We start from the raw sequence: 22,098 nt of genomic DNA on the forward strand, positions 1-22,098 counted from the left end.
AAAATAAATACAACATTATATTTCAAGTTCTTGCACAGAGTAAATCTTCGATAAGAGTGGCTACAGAGGCAAGAAGAAAGCCTAGAGCTTGCTGGGCCCAAGAAGCCTAAGGGAGAAATGATTTAAGGAGGACACCATCACTAATTTGAAGCTAGACTTGAGTGGGTTGAGGAGCAGAAGGGACATGAAAAAGTAAAAAGAACAAATATGAAAGTGTTTTTTTTCTTTGTTCTCAGAGCTCATTTTTAAAAAATTTTTACTTTAAGTTCTGGGATACATGTGCAGAACGTGCAGGTTTGTTACATAGGTATACATGTGCCATGGTGGTTTGCTGCACCCATCAACCCGTCATCTAGGTTTTAAGCCCCGCATGCGTTATGTGTCGTAATGCTCTCCCTCCCCTTGTACCCCAACCTCCGACAGGCCTCAATGTGTGATATTTCCCTCCCTGTGTCTATGTGTTCTCATTGTTCAACTCCCACTTATGAGTGAGAACATGTGGTTTTGGTTTACTGTTCCTGTGTTAGTTTGCTGAGAATGATGGCTTCCAGCTTCATCCATGTCCCTGCAAAGGACATTAACACATTCTTTTTTTATGGCTGCATAGTATTCCATGGTGTATATGTGCCATATTTTCTTTATCCAGTCTATAATTGATGGACATTTGGGTTGGTTCCAAGTCTTTGCTATTGTAATTAGTGTCAAAGCTCATATTTTATGATGTCTCTTGTAACTATTGTTTAAAGGAAAGACTGGGAAAGTCAATTCGTGTTTCTGAAAAGAATCAAACTTGGGATGAGTATCTGGCCCTCATGACCTTCAAAGGGTCTCTTCCAGTGCCACAATCTCTGATTTCATTGTCCTCACTCCAGTGATGAGTCACAAATAAAATCACTTGATGCCTTTGACTTCTGGGGAGCATGGGCTGTGTAAAATGTTCATTGTACCACAGGTCCTTGAATAATGCCATTTTATTCAACATTGTTTCATGACAACATTGATGAGAAAAAAAAATGTATTTCCAGCTGGGGTCAGTTTGTATGGAGTTTGAAAGTTCTCCCCATGTCTGTATAGGTTTTCTTCAGGTCCTCTGGTTTCCTGCCACATCCCAAAGCTGTGCTCATGAGATGAACTGGTGTGTCTAAATGGTCCCCGTCTGAGTGAGTGAGTGTGTGTGTGTGTGTGTGTGTGTGCACGTGCACCCTCTGATGGGATGGTCAGGGCTGTCCAGGGCTGATTCCTGCCTTGCGCCCTAAGCTGCAGGGAGAGGCTCAAGCCACTGGAGACCCTAAATGGGAATAAGTGGGTTGGAGGAGGAATGAATGTATGGATGCAAATTATTTTCAAAAAAAATTCATAAAATATATGTTAATCACACAAATGCACAACAATAGATGATGCCGTATGAAATTTCTCAGTGAGCCTGCTATATTTGTGGTGGTTTTGAACTGCATTGTGACAGGAGGTACTCCTTATAATTTTCCTTTTGCAAACATTTATTCCTTGATTGAATCCACCACCACTACAGCTGCCCTCACTCACTGATTCACCAAAAATTGGGTCCATGATTATCTTGTTTTTATTAATCTTTCTTAAATGCATGTGTAGCTGACATTTATTTCCATGTTTAATATTAGAAGTGTTTTAATCTTATTTAAAAGTTTGGTGATGTCTTTGTGACCAGAAATAGACTGTAGTCACTTAACCTTGTTTTTATCAATTAGTCGATGGTAAAATTGGTTTTAAAGTCACAGTTTCTATGAACCTATCTGTGACGTTTTAAGTGAGGACTTACTGTATATAGTGCTTCTTAGTGCTGAAACAGGCAGCGTGTCTGGAAATTTTGTTTGGTACCACAAGTAACACAAACAAACTTTCCCAGGCTCTTCCTTATTTAGTATGTTTTTATGTGGATGAATGTTATGGAAAACAAAAGTATTATGGGAAAATTAAAATGTCCTTTTTGTACATTTTTGGCAGATTGTATTCAGATTTAAAACATTTAAATATTTGGAATATACAAAATCTGCTTTTATATTGGACCACCCAGATTCATGACATGGGATGACAAACTATAAAAATAAGAAACCTGTAGGTGACATTGTACATTTTATGCAGTTGACTAACTGTTGGGTTTGGGTTTAAGAAGATCAGCAGGTAGAAAGAAAACAAAACACGTTAAAATTTAACATACCCAAAACTATGCAATAGATGTAATTATAAGAATGTAGTTTCCAGGAGAAAAATTCATATTCATTTTCTCTCTTTCTCTCTCCCTTTCTGTCTCTTCTCTTCCCCTTTCTCTAAATATATGGTTCAGAAAGGTACTTTTCAGAGCTGGAGGTTTATTAACAAAAAGTTTGTGCTTTCTTTTGTTTCCTCTTATAGGAATAATTCAGCAGACTGCAGACAGAAAAGTAGTAATTTAACTCATTTTAACTCTTTTTTGTCTATTCCATTCATAAATGTGGCAAGTCTCAAAACATTTATTTGAGAGAATCTAATCCTCTAGTAGTTGAATTCCCAACGCTCCTATTTTAGGACGTCATTCATGGTGTGGAGATTAAACCTTCATGTGTCCTTTACTATTTACAGAATTATTAAATGTAAGTTTTTCAATCATACTTATACCTTTAACTGCTTGGATTTAATCTGTTAGTGCAAGATAACTTTGGCTCTCCCTTCCGTCCTCCTTTCCCTTATCTCGCCCCACGTGAGGACATTCTCCAGTGTGTGAAGCTGCTTTCCTTTCCTCGAAGGTGGGCCGAGCAAAGGAGAGTGACGCAAGAGTGGGCTGTGTCCTGGATGCTGCGAGCGCCTCTGCCTCCTTGAGAATGAGCCCATTAGCCGCACAAATTCGCAGCAGGCGGCTGGGGCGGCGGCTGGGGCAGCGGCTGCAGCAGCGGCGGACGCTCTGCATTACCCAGTCTTGCGTCCTCGGCAGGCGCCCGAAGCTGAGTGCGCATCCTCTACCGCACCCAAGCTTCGTCTGTCTTGTCAAGCTCTTCATGCTGCCCAACTAAAAGGAAAACATGGGCACAGGGGATTTTATCTGCATTTCCATGACTGGAGGGGCGCCCTGGGGGTTCAGATTGCAAGGTGGCAAGGAGCAGAAGCAGCCCTTACAAGTTGCAAAGGTAGGACCTGAACGAAGTGTCACGGCTCTGTGCTAGGAAGGAAGGAATGAAAGCAACCTGTTGATGGTGTTTTCAGGTTCTGATGTAGAAGTCTAAGTATTATTTGATTTTGCTGCGGATATTAAGATTTTTCTAGGAAGTGAGTTATTTTCTAAGAAACTTTGGAGAGTAATGGGCCACATCCTATGTAATTAACTTGCAATCGATGAGGGGTGGGTGGGAAGAATGCCATATTTATCAGCTGAGGAAAAGGCCTAGTTAACATGTTCTTCTGACAACAAGCAAGACACTGGGGAGCGTTTCTTCCAGGCAATTTTAGAATGTTCAGTTGAGTTATTGTTTCATGTCACTTCACTTGGCTCTGGCAGAGGAGAAACGCTCAGTTCAGCATAACGACTTTGCTTGGCTATTTTGGGGACTCATATAGAGTGTTGGTAGTGACATTTATTATGCAGCATTCATGAAAAGGCCAATTTTGGGCAATAATTTTAAAAGTATGATGAAGTGTCATAAAATCTATTTAAAAGAATACCCTTTTAAGGATTTGACAAATAAATGCAAAAATCCAAGTGCTGTATTCCTTCTTATGTACTCTTTTGGTCAAGATCTCAAAAATAAACTTAGAAGATAATCTAAATATATTATGAGTAACTAAGAGGTAACTTTGTAACACATTAATAACTATTTAAAATGCTTTATGTTTTTATTGCCATTAGATTGCCTGCATACTGGTTAGCCCAAGGGGATCTGGTATTCTCTAATTGGCATTCAGCTAAAATAAAACTTAAAATGCACAAAACTAAGCAAACTTTTACCTAACCTTATCATCAAATTGCAAATTATAGTATTGTATTGAAGAACATGCAAGAGCATGGGATTAATTTCCTATTTTATGCTTATATTAAAAATGGGTACAGATCTCTATGAAATACATGGGCCATTGCCTTTGTAGTTATTGTTTGTTTCCCTCTGGCTTTTACTTTTTTTTTTTTGTAGTTATTGTTTCCCTGTGCCTTTTACTTTTTTTTTTTTTTTTTTTTAGTGTCCTTTGCGAAGAAAGAAGTTTCTTTGAAACTTCTTTTTGCTTCCAGGCATCATATGTAAATCCTTTCGTAATGTGATGGTGGAATCCTGCCACCTAGTGAAAATTGCAAACATCAAGAATGAACCATAAAACAGTAGATGAAAAGCAGAGTTTTTATTACTGGAAACTTCCTCTGAGGTCTGCAGTTCAACCCATGAATTTTAGATGAGGAAAGAGCCCAGAGATGTTAAGTAACTTGCCTTGAGTTTTCAGCTTGGAACTGGCAGAGTGATTAAAGGCTCAGAAAGGTGGTTTTGTTGGGTTCCTTTAGGAGTCAATAGCAGGCAACCTCAGATAAAATATGAATGCCCAATTTAGCATATGTAGAATTCATGACACTGAAGCAGATTTGTCCTGAGTCTAGAATAGCAGTTGGCTGGCTCTAGGTATGAGATTTGGGTTCTAATTCCAGCTCTGATCTAACTTGCAGCCTGGCCTTAGGAAAATCTCTCACCCTTCCTGTCTCATCAGTTTCTCTCTCTCTCTCTCTCTCTGTGTGTGTGTGTGTGTGTGTGTGTGTGTGTGTGTGTGTGTGTGTAGGGAGAGAGAGACAAAGATTTTAACTTAGGTGGTAAAGAAGTAAGGAAGAAATTGGACTGTGCAGTCTACGAAGCTCTGTCTTGCCCAAGTATTCTACAGTCCTGATAGTGTACAGTTTTAGAATTGCTTGCCTACTAATTGAAATATGGGGACAGAGTGGCTGAGTGCTGTTGTTCTCTGGTGGCTCTTTGGCAGCCAGGCCTGAAGAATAGAGTGGGTAGTGGGTTTCTTCTGAGTTCTTCATGTGACGATTTCAATGTGGGACCTCCTTGCGGCGATTCTCTGAAGAGCTGAAGCAGATTGCTAGGAAAGGGTGCTGTGGAGATTCTCTGCTAATGGCATCTCTGTTTTCAGGATTCAGTAAGGTTGTTAGGCTATGTCAGAATCCAGTCCTACACTCCCCCTAAATCATCCTTCCTAAAATACCCAGCAATACATTTGTGGTTTTCAAAAGATCATTATTAAAGCATCTAGATGTTTGCTTTGCTTTTGTAGTTTGTGATACTATACTTAGAGCTATAGATTTTAAAATATCATTATAAAAGTATCTGGAAGTTTGCCTTAATTTTTGTGTGTTTGTGTGTGCGAGAGAGAGAGAGAGAGAGACAGACTGTAGTCTACAGTCTACCTTTTGTCCATATGTTAAAAAGACTAAAGAGCTATCTATAGAAGATGTAAGTTCTAAATTACTGTGGCAACGCACATTTTTGTTGGTCTTTTTCTTTTTTTAGTTCAAATGATTATATTTGATTTCTTATACTAGCATTATTTGTGGGAGAAATCCCTTGGAACAAAGCGCTTATCACTTTCTCTGCTATCAAGGCCATTGCCTCATTAGGATCACTGTATTTTATTTAAAACATTAAGTCAATTCAGTTCTGTTCATGGTATCTCAATGTGTTCAAGGCAAAGTGAATGTTGCTTGGGCATAAACTTTCTCTTCTTGTAAGGACTGGTGATAGCTTATTAGGGCTGGATGCAAGGAAAGAGACAGAAAGGCTAGAGAGATGGTTGCTGTCAAATCAAATGTTCACAGTTTTGAATAACATGCACAAAATTAATTTGGGAGTTGAAGGAAAACTTAAATTATCAAAGAAAAGAAAATTTCAGTGAGTGCTTGAACCATGCTCCTTAAAATGGGAATGCTACAAAGCAGTTCTGTAGACAATAACACATTTTGGCTTGTTGTGAAATATCTACATATTTAGGTTTTTCATAATTCTATATAGAGTAAAAATCTAACAGGCAGAAATAGTGCAAAAAAACAGTCTAATGTTATTAAGAACAATAAAAAATTGAATAACTTTATAATTCCTGATAAATATCCTTATATTGACATATTTAGTCACTTCTGAGATATGTTCAAACATGTTTAGTATTTGGTTAGCTGGTTGAACTATATGCAAACCCCAAATTTTAAAGATAAATAACAGGAATATTCATTATCAAAACTTGTCATTGACAGTTAAGCTCAATGGCACGAAAATCTGTTTTGTTTTAAAAAATAAACCAAATTTTTAAAAGCCCAAGTAATCAGTAACATAAGCTTGTTTTTAAAATGTTTGTATATCTTTTAATTTATATTCTAAATATATGTGATGGGAAGCAAACATTTCTAACACTGAGTTATAGCATAATACTCTGCAAAGTATATTTTCAAGAGATTATAAACAGAAACAAATTTATCCAAACAGAAAACCCCACTGTGTGTGCAGATAGCTTTACAAAAAGAATGTGAGCACTTCTCCTTTACGAAACTCTCTCTTTTGGGACATGTACTTATCTGGCCCTGTCTTAGGACATACTTTTGGCAAATCACTTTGAAAAATCCTCATATAAAGGAGTGGGGAGAAATTTTTGTTTTACAAAAAATCTTACCTGCAATTGAAAAATTACTCACATTTTGAAAATAATTAAGAAAAAAATGTTCAGCCTGTTTATCCTTTGTACGTTTTAATATAGTTAGAAATTTATTTTTTCTTCAAATCTTATGCACCACTATAGTATGTATTCTACTGAATTTAGTTCAAAGTTTCAAATAATTGTTCATTAAAATTGAGGTGACATTGTATAATCCTTCATTTCATAAGGCCAAAATGAATTTAATAGTTCTTATCTATTATTGGATATGTGTTCTTTTAGATTTTGAATAAAAATGTATTATTTACACAAAGCACATTTCAGTAATGTAATTCTTATCCCTTAGTGCCATCAGTAAGGTTTTTAAAATGTTTCAAATAGAAGAATTCCAGAAACATAGGTATTTCTAAAGGGGGAAAAAGATTTTAATGTGTTTGAATATGTATACTTGAGAATAAATGCTCCTTCCTATATATGAAAACTGGTAATACCTTTATTAAAATATGCTTAATCACTTAATTTTTAAATTGATTTTAAGCCCTTTCTAGGAATTTTAAACACAGACATGCTTATAGAAGTTAGTGTGCTCTAGATAAATCTATTAAGTAGGCGATATTAAAAAATCCTTATTTTGGAATTGTGTATTTTAAGGGAGGTTTCTGAAAGATGACAATGAGATAAAATATTCATTATGCATGAACTTTGCCATTAGCTGGACATAGCACATATGTAGCTTACATGTGTCAAGCCCTTGCCGTGTGCCAGGAAAAGTTGCAAGTGCTTTGCTAGTATTATCTTTTCAAATGTTCCTCAAAACCTAAACAGTAGGTATGAAAAAATCCTCATTTTAGAGATGAGGAAATTGCGGCACAGAAAGGCTACATTGCTTGCCAATGGTTAAGCTACAAAAAATGATGAGATTTGATTTTTCTTCTTCCTTATTGGTGGAAACAGGTGCCCGAGAGGATAAAAGTAGGTTAAAGTGGTCCCAAAAGGAAAGATTATTTAAAAGAAATACCATAGTTTGTATCCAACCTTGATTTAATTATTGGTCTGGGGTTCACCCTGGACATCAGGATTTATAAACATTCCAAAGGGAATTCTGATGTGTGGTCAAGATTCACAACCACTGCTATAGAAAGTTGAGGCCAAAAAATTCTGATGTTCTACTGCACAGCAGGGTACTATAGTTGATAATAATGTATTGTATATTTCAAAACAGCTAAAAAAAAAAGGAGTTTAAATGTTCTCGTCACAAAGAAATGATAAATATTTGAGGTGATGGATATGCTAATTAGCCTGATTTGATCATTCCACAATGTATACATGTATCACTACATCACATTGTACCCCATAATACATGCAACTATTATTTATCAATTAAAAATAAAATAAAACTTAAAAAAGAAGATATATATATGAATATATATTATATATATTTTGCTGGTTCATGAAATCATCATCATCAATCATCTAAGATTCTTTACTGCTCTGATGTTCTATAATTGTCATGAAAATTCAAGAAGTGGTTAAAAAAAAAAGTGAGGCCAGCTAGGTCCCCATAGGGCTTGACGGATGGTGGCACATTATGTCCCTTCCGCCCTTCCCCACTGCCTCTCTCCTAGTCAACTTAAGAGGAAGACCAGAGAGAGGCTAAAAATTATCTGAGTTTTTGGCACTGTGAGCAGGTCATAATAGTGGTGGGAGGGTTTTCCCTTTCTGAAGCCAGAATGGATGGGCTGCCTGGGTCAGCGGGAGTGGGGAAGAGGAGGTATTGGGAAGCTCCAAAATGATTACTGTAAAGATCAGGGGAACTGGCAAGAGGGGAGACTAGCAGTTTATTTCCTGGTAGCTTGTCTTCTCCATCCGTGGACTTGCTAGCCTGCCTAGTGCCTTCATAAGTGGGAGTGGGTGGACGTGTTGGGGGAACGTCAGGGGAACAAAACTGGAGAAAGATGCAGGGGGAAGGAGAGTAGGAGAAAAGGGAGGAAGGAGAGAGAGAGATAATATAATTTGCTTTAAAAACAATTGCCTTTGTTTAATACTCAATAAAAGTTCAGAGTTCTTATTCTAAATTGAGAATTCTATATTCTGACAGTAATATTCAAGAAACACTTCTCTAGGCTAACTGAAACCATACATCTACCTAATAGCAAAAAGCATCCCAGGTTACTAAAGTCTGATTCACATTTTTTAAAAAAAAAAGAAGAAAAAGAAAGAGGAAGAATATACACTTCTTGTTATGCCCTGTCAAATTTTCATTCATTTTGCCTAGAAATATTAGTTTCAACATGATCATCAATGGAAGTCACATGAGTTGGTGATAAGTTTTCATGACTAACCTACATAAAGAACATGTGATTGATATGAACCTGTGTGATGTAAATGATTTTTTTTAAGGAGTGTCAACTCGTTCCATTATAAACATATATTTCTTCCAGTAACTGCTTTCAACATGATAAAGATGAATCCCTTTGTTAGTAACATTTTGGGCAGATCTCATCTTTTCTGGTGGCTTTTGGTTATTAAAACAGTCAACTTTAATTAAAGCTTCAGTCAACTATCTGACTCTAAACTCTCTCCCTAGTCACTGTGGCCAGGCTTGTGGCTCCAGGGTGTGGCATGGAAAGGAGGGTACCTGCTCTTTACCCATATCCCTCTAGCCCCTCCATGGTTGAGGGAAGGAGGAAAGATGTGAAGAGGAAAGGGGCAGATAGATATATTTATTCATAACTGAATGAGGTGGCGTTTCTCTCTTCTTTGGGTGTTGTGCTTCTTTGGTTAATGTGAGCACCCATTAATGTCCTCTCTGTGGCTGGTGTCCAAATTCTGGAGCATGTGTATGGTTTCTTCCGGGAGAGCTAGAGGGCCTCATTAGTGCACAGTCCCCTAACACAGGAAATCAGGCTTCTGATAATCTCTTCTGTACCCCCTACAAGCCCATTGGTTCATCAAGATACCAGCTTTCTCCTGCTAGACTCTGGTTGAGTTTGGCCTTTCTGGGTAGGGCCTTGGCAAGATGGTTCAAATCTAGCCACCTTTTATGATAGTCACTCATCCACAGGAAATGCAAGGATCCTTGCCTTACCAAATGGGGACATCAGTATGCAGTGTCATTGTGACATACACATTATACCTAACAGGATATTTTGCATATTTTTCATAGCAATCTTCTTAATGTAGCTTCCAAAATAACTTCTCTCTGTCAGTTAATTAGTGTTTAAGAATATAAACTAATTTATATATTTGGCTAAAAATACTTCACATGTGTATATCTTATAATTTCCAAAGTGTGTCTTAATATATGTTATCTCTTTTAATATTAATTCAGTTGATAAAGTTTTATAATTCTCAGTTTATAGATTAAAAAACTGATCCTGAAAAATAAATTAATTGCAAAAGCATTATATAAAGAAGCCCAAAGTTAAATATAATTCTTTCCCTCTGTTAGAGGCATCATGCTACTCCCCTGCGTCAGCCTGGATAAAAAGAACAGGCTGTCACTTAGTATTGTTGAAAATTGCAATGACTTTAATACAGGGTTTGTATGAAATAGAATCTCACTAAATCTAACCTTAATCCTTGAAAACATTGATAACAAACTATTCTTTTTTTTAATGGGCCTAAGGAAAAGGATTACAGGAACACATCTGTAAGATAATGTGCAATGGGAGGAAGACTGAAAATGGAACCAGTCTGCTTATCAATAAACCTGAAGAATATATGGACTCCAAGTTTATTGTGTCTTTTCTAACAGATTCGTGATGAAACTGAATGCAGTGAGGTTCTTATAAAAGCAATGGAGAATTTCTGAAACAGGTTCATTAAACAATTCTGAAGAGTAAACACCTTCACGAAGTTAAAAGACTCATCTCAGAAAGAAAATAACATCTGCTGTTTTGAGGGATATTTCATTATTTGACAACCTCAATGAGAACATGTTTATGGTTTTGGATTACTTTAGGCACCTAGTGTTTCTAAATCGTCTATCATTCTTTTCTGTTTTTCAAAAGCAGAGATGGCCAGAGTCTCAACAAACTGTATCTTCAAGTCTTTGTGAAATTCTTTGCATGTGGCAGATTATTGGATATAGTTTCCTTTAACTAGCATATAAATCTGGTGTGTTTCAGATAAATGAACAGCAAAATGTGGTGGAATTACCATTTGGAACATTGTGAATGAAAAATTGTGTCTCTAGATTATGTAACAAATAACTATTTCCTAACCATTGGTCTTTGGATTTTTGTAATCCTACTCACAAATGACTAGCTTCTCCTCTTGTATTTTGGAGCAGTGTGGGTGCTGGGTTGATAAAAAAAAATGAAGGATGACCTTTCCTGAACAGAATTATGGATTTATGTCTGTATTAGTTCATTTTCACACTGCTACAAAGAACTGTTTGAGACTGGGTAATTTATAAAGGAAAGAGGTTTAATTGACTCACAGTTTCACATGGCTGGGGAGGCCTCAGGAAACTTACAATCATGGGAGAAAGTGAAGGGGAAGCAAGGCACATCTTACATGGCATCAGGAGAGAGAGAGAGAGTGGGGGACTGCCAAACACTTTCAAACCATCAGATCTCGTGAGAGCTCACTCACTATCATGAGAACAGCATGGGGGAAACCACCCCCATGATCCAATCACCTCCCACCAGTTCCCTCCCTCAACATGTGAGGATTGCAATTTGAGATGAGATTTCAGTGGGGACGCAGAGCAAACCATATCAATATTTTATGTGATTCTACCTATAGATACTCCCCCTTCCTTCACCCTTCTTCCTTCATCCCGTTTAACAAAATTTACCTTCTTGAATTTCACCTTTGCAGGACATGTTATTTTTATCCTAGAAAATCTGTAATCATGACCAATGAGTGTCATTTAACCCCAAATATCTTGTTGCCTTTAATAGTATCTTCTGGAGAAAATTTTATTTAAGAAACTCATATATGATGTTTACTAGGTGCCAGGCACTTCTTGAATCACCTTTTAAATATAATGACAGAACTCTGAGGTTACCCTTAGTTAAGATCCCCATTACAGGGGCACAAAGAGGTTAAGTGACTTCTCCAGGTCACATGGGTATGTATAATCAGAGCTGGGGTTCACATCTAAAGAGCCTGGAACCAGGGCTTGTGTTTTAAGCTCCTACACATGTCACTTTTGGGTCTAGTGTAGTTTGAACAGCCAGTTAAGATGGGAAGACAGCATCTCAACAAGAGCATGCTGGAGAGATTTTTGTGACCCCTTAAACCAAACCTGCTTTTCTTGTTCTGATATTAAGTATAATCTCAATTACTTAATGTCAAATCATTTTATTTGAAACTTTTATTTCCAGGACGAATAATTTAGGAAATAAAATAGAAGTAGGCTAGAAACATTTATAATTCTGCTTTCTGAAGGATGATAATTTTCTTAGCAAGATTTTCCATGTCTTCTTGAAAACTATGGCATGATACCCTGTTTTTGAAGCAAAAACCTTCAAGCAGCTGACCATTTTTGAGAATTTTGTCATGCAGTTCAAGACATATCAGAGGTGAAATTATTAAGAGGTTATAAATCCAATGTGTTTTGCTGGCAGTCTAGATACTGATTTTCTACCTCCTCAGTAGCCCCTATTCCATTTCCTGCTCTGTGTTCCTGCTCCCACCACCTCGGCTCAGGTCCTTATTTTTGTCTCTTAGATAATTATATTGGCCCTGTAACTGGTCTCCTTGTTTCTGGTTTCACATTCCTTGAGTTCATGCTACAGAGAGCTGCCAGAGAGATTTTTCTAAATCACCTGTTATATCACTGCTTAAAATACTTCAAAGGCTCCCCATCACTGTCATCGAGATAACCATAACATTGGTTTTATCTTATGTGCAGACATGGGTTAAGCACTTTAGGAATTATTTTGTTCCTAATATTCCTACAATCATTTTTTTTTAACAGTGGAGGAAACTGAGGCTTAGAGAAGTTAAGTAAAAAATTGAAGATCATATAGTTAGTAAATGGCAAAACCAGGACAGAAGCCAGTTTGATGACAAAGCCCATGCCCTTAGCTGCCACCCTGCAGTGAGGCTTGTTCACAGGCCGACGGCCCCACTGTGGCACACGAAACTCTCTGTGATCTGGATGCTGACAAACTGTCCAGCCCCATCACCTGTCACCCTCCCAGAAGTGCATTTAGCTATTTGAAAATACCACAGTTCTCTCAAACACTGTTCCTCCCTGGTTGCTTCATCCCTGCTGTGTCCTTGGCTGGAATGCTTGTCCACCCCATCTCCTGGCACCTTCCCTAAAATGCTTGGAGAAATTTTACTTACCCTGGAAATCTCTGTTAAAGTCAGTTCTCTGAGAGGTTTGACTCAATTGTCTAGTCGAAGGGGAGCACTTGCTCTTCCATGTTGCTGTGATCACACACAGCTTTCACCTTGAGCTCCCACGTGCAGCCTGACGCTGAAGCTTTTGTTCACAAGTCTGTTTCCTCCATTAGACCAGTGGTAGCCAAAAGTTTTGACTGTGCCTCTTAAATTAAAACAATTTTGAGCATATCCCATATACAGGGTGTATGTACATATATATAAAATATAGTATATATGTACATGTACTGATGGGCTAATATTTTATATACAGTATAAAACATCCCAAAAAGAAAACTTTAAAGCATGAGATAAAAGGTGAAATAAACAATATTTTAAAACTATTTTTATTTTATTTTCTTGACAATACAAAATGTCTTTTTATTCTCACTGACCAGAACTTTTTTTTTAAGTGAGAACAATGTGATTGACAGACTTTTTCAGATTTTGAAAATCTTGATGTGACCCCATGGGGTACAATGATTCAAAGGTCTAGTGAAACTTTATTTCAGTTCTTGAGTTTAAAGACTGTCAAAGCTGAAATGATAATCTCTTAATATATGCAGGTGCACACTGAAGAAATGAATCATTACCTGATAATCATTTTTCATTTTCGTCAACAAATAATGCAACTATTTTTGTCGCAATTTGACCAGTAGATTTTCATTTTCTCTGATGTCTACCCTTTGTTATTACAAACTAATTGGAATAGGCTACATTTGTATATTTGAGTATTAAACCCTGGCTGTACTTTTTTGTTTTGTTTTGTTTTGTTTTTGAGATGCAGCCTCGCTCTTGTCACCCAACCTGGAGTGCAATGGTGCCATCTTGGCCCACTGCAACCTCTGCCTCCCAGGTTCAAGCGATTCTCCTGCCTCAGCCTCCTGAGTAGCTGGGATTACAGGCACCTGCCACCATCCCCAGCTAATTTTTGTAGTTTTAGTAGAGATGAGGTTTCACCATGTTGGCCAGGCTGGTCTGGAACTCCTGACTTTAGGGGATCCACCCACCTCAGCCTCCCAAAGTGCTGGGATTACAGGCGTGAGCCACCGCACCCGGCCTGCTGTACTTTTTATTTGAAAAATATGAAATTGGGTTAGAAATTCTTCTTCCTAGTTAAATGTGCTATTATGATGTTTTAAAGAATAATAAATTTAAATAATTTCCAGCCCCAAATCACTTGACTATAGAAATATTTTCAAGAATTCTCTTTCATTTCTTTTTGAAAATTTGCTTTCAAAGCAATTCATGTTAGGGAATATATCATGCTTAGTATCCTAAAATATATGTCAGGTGACCAGCAACTAAAAGCCACTCGTCATCACAGAAAACGTCAACAAATTTGGAACATCCATTTATCTGTTAAATAAAACTGAAATATCCTTAGGTTCCACAAGTATTTTAAGGATTTGCAAGAGATACCATTGGAACCTCAGTGGTACAAATGTCTGTATGATATAAAAACTTTTCCTAGTCACTCCCTATATCATTGCTACATTTTAAAGATTCCAGTATGGTTTAAATGTGAGTTTCTATAAAATTAATCATGACCTCCTGTAGCATTTTTGCACTTCTATTATTTTGCTGCATGAACTTGCCTACAAGTAATGCACTGAATGAATTTGATTTAAGGCACCTTTGTAATCTTACCCTAGAATCTCTCTCTCTCTCTCTTTCTCTCTCTCTCTCTATATATATACACATATGTCTGTCTGTCTATCTATCTATCTATCTATCTATCTATCTATCTATCTATCTATCTATCTATCTTATAGATATTTGTCAGTTCCTGCTAAAGCCAAGTACTTTATCAATGATTATCAATGTACACAGTTTTTCTACAAAATATTAATTTTCTTGAATTAAAGACTTCATATACTTTTGAGAACTTATCTCCAGTATCTTTCTTTCTTGGATCCCCAGAGAAGTAATTTTTTATTTCAGTATTGAAATATAATTTTGAAAATGCCATAAGCCGAGATATTCCAGTAACATATATTTTTTTATCCAACCATACAGGAAACTTCCTCCAATATGTAGTTTGTTTTAGTATTATTTATACTAATTTTCTGATATATTTTTCTTTGCATCTTCAACAGTACTTGCAAAAAAATACATTTTGGTTTGTTGCCATATTGTATTATTTTAGCCACTTTTAATTTGTACCCATGATGATCTTTCTAAACATTATGCTTGGCTTAAATTCTGTTAAGTTTTAAATTGAGTATTGCCTGACTTCAACCCTTGTTGAAAAAACAAATCCAGAAGTTTTTGCTGCTCAGATGTTAGTTTTTAAATAGCTTCCTAATCCCAATTGCTTCACAGTAACACTAACTAAACTAACATCATAAGACACAATAAGGCAAAGTTCCTCTGTCACATATTCCAAATAACTCATATTCCAAATTATCTTCTTGATAATTTTGAATATTTTCTCTACCTGTCACATAGGATTAAGCAGTAATGGTATTAATCTCACAATATGATGAAAAGTATCCATAGGAGCACAGGCGAAGAGTCAGCTCTGCTGTATTCTTGTTTTTCTGTTGTGCTTGAAATGTGTTATCTTTAATTATTAACTTCCTTTCAGACGTATTTTAATAGGAATCATTTTGTGAGAGTCAATTTCCTTGAAACTAGATAATTATATGGAAATTCACTTAATCAGGCACAGTAAAACATAATATATTGCAAAATACTGAAAGAGAATGAATTGACGAGAAATCCTCCACCCTGCTGGGAGGTGGGTCCCCTTTTTGGTGAGGTCACCAAAGCACTGTGGGAAGTACATAACTGTCTGTCTGGCCCACAGACCAGACTGGACCAGGATACCACTGTAAATCCACATAGTAAAGTAGATTCAGTGTTAGTTAGTGCTCATTTCCTTTTCATTTTGTAGATGAAAATAAATGTAGATAAGAATCCAGTGGGCTTGTTAGATAGTTGGGGGAAGAGCCTTCCAGGCACAGGGTTCTAAAGGTACAGGAGCCCTGAGACAGAAGTGTGCTTGGTATGGTCAAGGAACAGTAAATGTGCCAATGTAGCTGGCACATATTTCCATGACAAATTATTATGAGAAGTTCAGTCTTTCACTGTGATAAAAATGAAAAACTCTCTCTCCTGGGAACTCTGGCCATGTGGTTATTTTCCCATCATTAAATGATTAATGCACAGGTCCTTTAAGAACAACTTTGCAATGTGGTCTTCGAATTTCCTCTTCATCCATTTCGGCTTCTCATGATGTAGCAGCCTGCTGACCAGTCTCTAGAGCATCTGTATTCGTCCATTTTCACACTGCCGATAAAGACATACCTGAGACTAAGTAATTTATAAAGAAAAAGAGGTTTAATGAACTCACAGTTCCACGTGACTGGAAAGGCCTCACAATCATGGTGGAAGGAAAATGGCAGCAGACAAGAGAGAATGAGAGCCAAGCAAAAGGGGTTTCCCCTTATAAAACCATCAGATCTGGTGAGACTTACTTATTCACTACCAGGAGAATAGTATGGGGGAAACCACCCCCATGATTTAATTTTCTCCCACTGGGTCCCTCCCATAACATGTGGGAATTATGGGAGCTACAATTCAAGATGAGATTTGGGTGGGGACACAGCCAAACCATGTCAAGCACTTGTTTAAGTGAATAATCACTACAACCTCTTATGTAACAATTCTGATAAAAATAATATTAAAGTAATCTTTTCTCTTCCTCTGAAATGTATTCTCCCCGTGAGAGAAGAGGAATTTAAGGAGTGTCGAGGAGAATTTTAATACCTAGATCCTGTTTAGATCTGTACTAGATCACTTAGTACTTAGAAAACATTCAAGAGTTTAAAAATTATTATTACCATGTTTAACCTTGACACCATACCTAGAGCAAAGAAGAGTTTTGCTGTATTTTCTAATGTGTCTTAATTTCAGTTCTCCTTAAAAAAATAGATAATCCTATTTGGATATTGTTTGGAACTAACCCATGGAAAGGATAAAAATATTTCAGTGCTGGTTAAGACTTACTGTGTAACTTTAAAGACATTTTTCAGAGCTTTAGTTTCCTCATCTGTAGAATAAGGTACTATGTAACGAAATTGCTGCCTTTGTAGATAAAAAAATATTGGAATATTACTTAGTTTTATAGGTGAGAAATCTGAGACCCAAAGAGTCAGTTAATAATATAACTTAGAAGGCTTTTTAAAGACTGTGTATTAAGATGATTTCCTTGAAATTAGATAATTATATGGAAATTCACTTAATCAGGCACAGTAAAACATAATATATTGTAAAATGCTGAAAGAGAATGAGCTCATGAGAAAGCCTCTTTCTCTTTTTGTGTACCTGGCACACAGTAATCATGCAGTAAAGGGGTTTGTCGTTAGTATTGTTATTCTAGTTGAAGGAGGAAGTAACTGTCTTCTAAACAAGTTTTATTTATTCAAAAATTAAGAAAAGCAGTAGTCCAATTCACTGAACTCCAGATATACAAATAAAATTAAGAGCACAAAAGCCAGATGGAACAACTTGCGATGATGCTTTTACCCAGTGCAAGTTTTCATTTTTGATAAATATGACATTTCAGAAAATGTTTGCAGTATCAGTTACTAATCAAGATTACTTTGTTATGCAGTTTAATCAGTTTAAGAGAAGGGATCCTAAAATTATGTATTTTATTTGGCCAAATAAAATCAAATGATTGTCCCACTTAAAAATGGTACAATTTTTTTTTTTTAGACGGAATCTCACTCTGTCACCAGGCTGGAGTGCAGTGGCGTGATCTCGGCTCACTGCAACCTCTGACTCCCTGGTTCAAGCGATTCTCCTGCCTCAGCCTCCCGAGTCGCTGGGATTTACAGGCACATGCCACCATGCCCAGCTAATTTTTGTATTTTCAGTAGTTTCAACAAGGGGTTTCACCATGTTGGCCAAGATGGTCTTGATCTCCTGACCTCGTGATCCGCCCACCTCAGCCTCCCAAAGTGCTAGGATTACAGGCATGAGCCACCGTGCCCCGCCAATGGTACAGATTTTTAAAAGGAAATACCTCAAGCTGTAATTAATTGCGTATAATTCTGTTGAGCTCTATTTAGAGCAAATGGACTTTCTTTCAATATATTAGTCTTTGTGCCTCAGTTTCCTCATTTGTAACATGGGGATAGTCATAACGCTCATTTCCAAGGAGTGTTTTCAGGTTAGAAATTATACATTCAAATCACTTAGTACTTAGAAAACATTCAAGAGTTTAAAAATTATTATTAGCATGTTTGCGGTTATTCTAATTTTATCTAACTAACTTTTATGAAATTAAGGCATATCTGCTGTCTTCTATTCAGTGATTTTTGAGACCCGGATGTCATTGGAAGGGCTTCTGTAGTCCTTGGAGTCCCACCTTGTGAAGTGGCATTTAATAGTTTTAGAATGCTGCCTCACATTTGCTGAATAACCTATTGGCCTTTAATTGGAAACAGCATATGGAAATCATCACGAAGAGAAGAAATCATTTCAAGCACTTTGAAAATATAAAAGAAAATAAATTGTCCTTGGTAAGTAAATATAGGACACTGATCTCTGAATAGTCAGGAAAATTCTGTGCCAGGGCCTTTGGCAAAGGCTAATGAGGATTTTGTTCCCTCCCCCACCTCCACCCCCACATGCTTGTCTTCTAAATTACAAGACCTTATTACTATATAAGGCTGCTTTTTCTAAGTAAATGATAATACATTCAACTCCTTGGAGTTTTTAGCTTTTCAAACAGTGGTGAGTTATTTTCATCAGTCAAGATCAAGCTAAAATGAAAAACAAAATCTGTGAGAGTCGGATAATACCATAGAAGTTACCTTTATTTTTTTCTTTCATGAAAAACATAGCAGTTTCCATTGGATGGTGCTCAGCATGACTGCTATTAGATTGACTTGTGTAAATATTATATTACATTTATCGGTTGCTATAGGGAGTCAAAATGCAGTGATCCATTTTCAGGTCTCCAGTATTTTGGCTGCCGGCCTGCCAGATGGGGAAATGTTGATCAGAACAATTTTATCTCAGTGCAGAGCTGTGGTCAGGGAGAGGAAGTTCATTACTCCATCCTACCCTCATGCTACAATGACCAGATAGCTCCATGTTGACTAGGTTACTGTGGGTCCCTTCAGCTGCGGACACAGGACTGAGAGTAGACACAAATTCAATTAAGGATCCCATCATGTTATTTATTCCATTATGTTCTTCAGGATATCCAATTACCCTGACTCTCTGTTTCTCTTTCTTATTTGAGCTGGAAAATTCCTTCTTCTCTCTATTCACTGCTCCCATTCTCTTAATTGCCATTCTTTCTTTATCTAGATTTTTGAAGTCTCTTCTCCCTGTAGCTTCCTAAGCAAATTGAGACATCGAACCTAATATTGCCTTACCTGCAGAAGAAACAGAAGTGATACCTGATGTGTGTGTGTGCGTGTGTGTGTGTGTGTGTGTCTGTGAGAGAGAGAGAGAGAACACAGGAAGTCCGGCATAAATCTGTCTTAATTGATTTTCATGGAACTGTAACAACATAGTATGGAAAGTTATTTCACCCTTATAGACATTGTGTGATTTTCCAGGAGTGTGTTTCAACAGTCCAGCACATGTCTCATAGAAAAATCCCTTTTCAGGTTTGTAAGATCCTTTACTTCCTTTCATTGTAATTATCCTCCTCCCTTTCCCCGGCCAGCCACACAACTTCCTTATCAGACAAGCTTGTTTTGTCTAGTGAGGCTGCTCTCATGTTCTCCTGAATGTGTCATCCTCATTTGTCACCCGAGTCTCGAATTCTCACATGGGCTCAGTGTCCTGGAGCCACGGTGGCAAGGGAGACTGCAGTCATTGGAATCCTTTCCTATTTGATACTTAGATATTATTGTTTTGATATAGCTAATGTTATGATATAGGGGCTTGTTCCTCACTGGTATTTCTAGTTAAATGATTTGCATTTTTTTGCACTTATATTGTCACCCTGCTCTTTGAAAGTAGGAACCACATCTTTTCATAGTTCTTGGCATATTCCAAAATAATGCTTTCAAGATGAATGATTAACATATGCCACATAACATGTATAACTAGATACTTAAGGCAGGCTGATATACCTGTTGAAAGGTTGTTGAATAAATGAATGAATGACTGTACATCTTTTATTGTTAGTTTAAGAGTGGCAACTATTGAAAAGCCTGATTTTGCTGAGGTTTTGCTTTTTTTAAAAAAAATAAGCAACTTATATAAAGAGTAATTAGAAGAGTGATATATATATATGTTGTACATGTGTGTGTTCAGATTTTTAATGTAATAGTATGTAGTAACAAGATGCAAATCCAAGAGCTTCAGTGGAAAGACTGTTGATTGAACTGAGAATCAGGAGACCTGAATTCGAGGTATGAGTCTAATTTCTCTTACCTCCATTACCTTAACTATATCACTGACACTACCTGGCTCTCAGTTGCTCTATTTATAAAACAAAAAATTTAGAGTTGATGATTTTAAGGTTCTTTTTGGTTAGAGCTATTTTAAATCAAGACAATAATGAGAGAAAGAAAATGCCCATGAGTGGTCATATTGTCTCAGTGAATTTGAAAAATAAGGAAGTGTTTTCTGGAAAGGATAATTATTTATACAGTATTGTTTGGGGATTTTATTTGAATTTCTCCAAATTATAATTTGTATCTTTGTTTAAAAAAGAGAAAAGCTCTCAAAATGCTACCAATTTAGTGTGTACCTTACTAGATCTTTTTTTATGCCTAAAATGGTATTTTAGCAAATTACTATTGAATTCAGCCTTTTCCAATGCAGCTCCTTTTTAATTATTTTATTATTTTTATTTTTCTTAGGAAACAGTTTGCCCAAGCTGGACTGTAGTGGCACCATCATAGCTCACTACAGCCTCCAACTCCAAGTGTTCCTCCCACCTCAGCCTCCTAAGTAGCTAGGACCACAGGTGTGTGCCACCACACCCAGCTAATTTTTTTTTTTTCTATTTTTTGTAGAGACAGGGTCTCGCTTTGTTGCCAAGGCTGGTCTTGAAATCCTAGTTTCAAGCTATTCTCCCACCTCAGCCTTCCGAAGTGCTGGATTACAGGTGTGAGACACTGAGCCTGGCCCTTTTGAAAAATAAATGCTTAATTATTTTCTTTTCCTTATAACTTTTTAAAATAACGAAGCAGTTCCCCACCATACGAAAATGTAATCAATATGTTTTTTAAAAAACGTCATTAACAGTGCATGGATTTAAACACAATTGATGTTTTTATAAATCTAACTTCTTTACTCAAACTTTGGATCCAATATGATTTATAGCTTTTATGTTTTGTTTCCCTTCCCCCACTAGAAATCCCAAAGAAACAACTGATACAGACCATCTTGTAGAGTTAAAACCATTCATTTCCATTATTAAAACTGCTACAATACTCTGACTTAGCTGTCTACTTCTATGAAGCATTCAAATTTGATGGAAATGGGAGAAGAGAGGGTATGTTTGACATTGTTCATCTATTCCTTCAACCGCTCATTTGGGTAAATATGTCAGAGAGAAAAAGGAGTCATTGGTATACTTGGACTTGATTAGTATAGTGCCACATCTTAAAATGCACTGTTTCAATCAAATCATGGCTGTGTCCTACAAATGACTTCTTTGCAGTCTATACTGTAAACCCCTAAAATAACTAGAATTGAAAATGGCTTTAATTTTTGAAATATAAAAATGACACATTGTCATTATAAAAGTAATTCAAACATTACAGAAAAGGATAAAAATAAAGTAAAAACTATACCAGCCAGAAATACCACATTATTAACACTTTGGGGAGAAAGTTTTCAGACCCCTCTGTACACACAGCAACTCACAATCACTCTTACCTTCCATTCCATGAAAAGGAATGGTACTTAATGTGCTTTCTTATTAAATGACACATCATGGACGTCTTTCCATGTCCATGAATACTGATTTACATCATAATTTTTAATGGCTGTGTAGTATTATACATTATATAGATTGACCGTTATTGACTTAACTAATTCCCTATTGAACATGTAGGTTATTTCTAATTTTTAACCATTACAGATAGTGTTGAGATGAATACTTTTGTATATGTAAAAGATATTTACGCACTTTTCTGATCATCCCTC

At 36.7% G+C, this 22,098-nt stretch overlaps 1 protein-coding gene across 6 annotated transcripts in view; it reads left to right on the forward strand.

Annotated features, from left to right (window-relative positions):
* SYNPO2 (synaptopodin 2) overlaps positions 1-22,098 on the forward strand; it is a 236,604-nt gene that overhangs the window by 36,448 nt on the left and 178,058 nt on the right. For 4 of the 6 annotated variants that reach the window (XM_034959068.3, XM_003830051.5, XM_008955432.6 and 1 more), the window contains exon 1: positions 2,769-3,137. The exons of the other annotated variants lie outside the window; for them this stretch is intronic. In XM_034959068.3, the coding sequence (XP_034814959.2) occupies positions 3,033-3,137 (105 nt within the window). In that variant the 5' untranslated portion in view covers positions 2,769-3,032. Of the gene's footprint in view, positions 1-2,768; positions 3,138-22,098 lie in introns of those variants that run through there. 6 annotated transcript variants of the gene reach the window in all.

Source organism: Pan paniscus, chromosome 3 (genome assembly GCF_029289425.2).
Source record: "Pan paniscus chromosome 3, NHGRI_mPanPan1-v2.0_pri, whole genome shotgun sequence".
NCBI classification, from domain to species: Eukaryota; Metazoa; Chordata; class Mammalia; order Primates; family Hominidae; genus Pan; species Pan paniscus.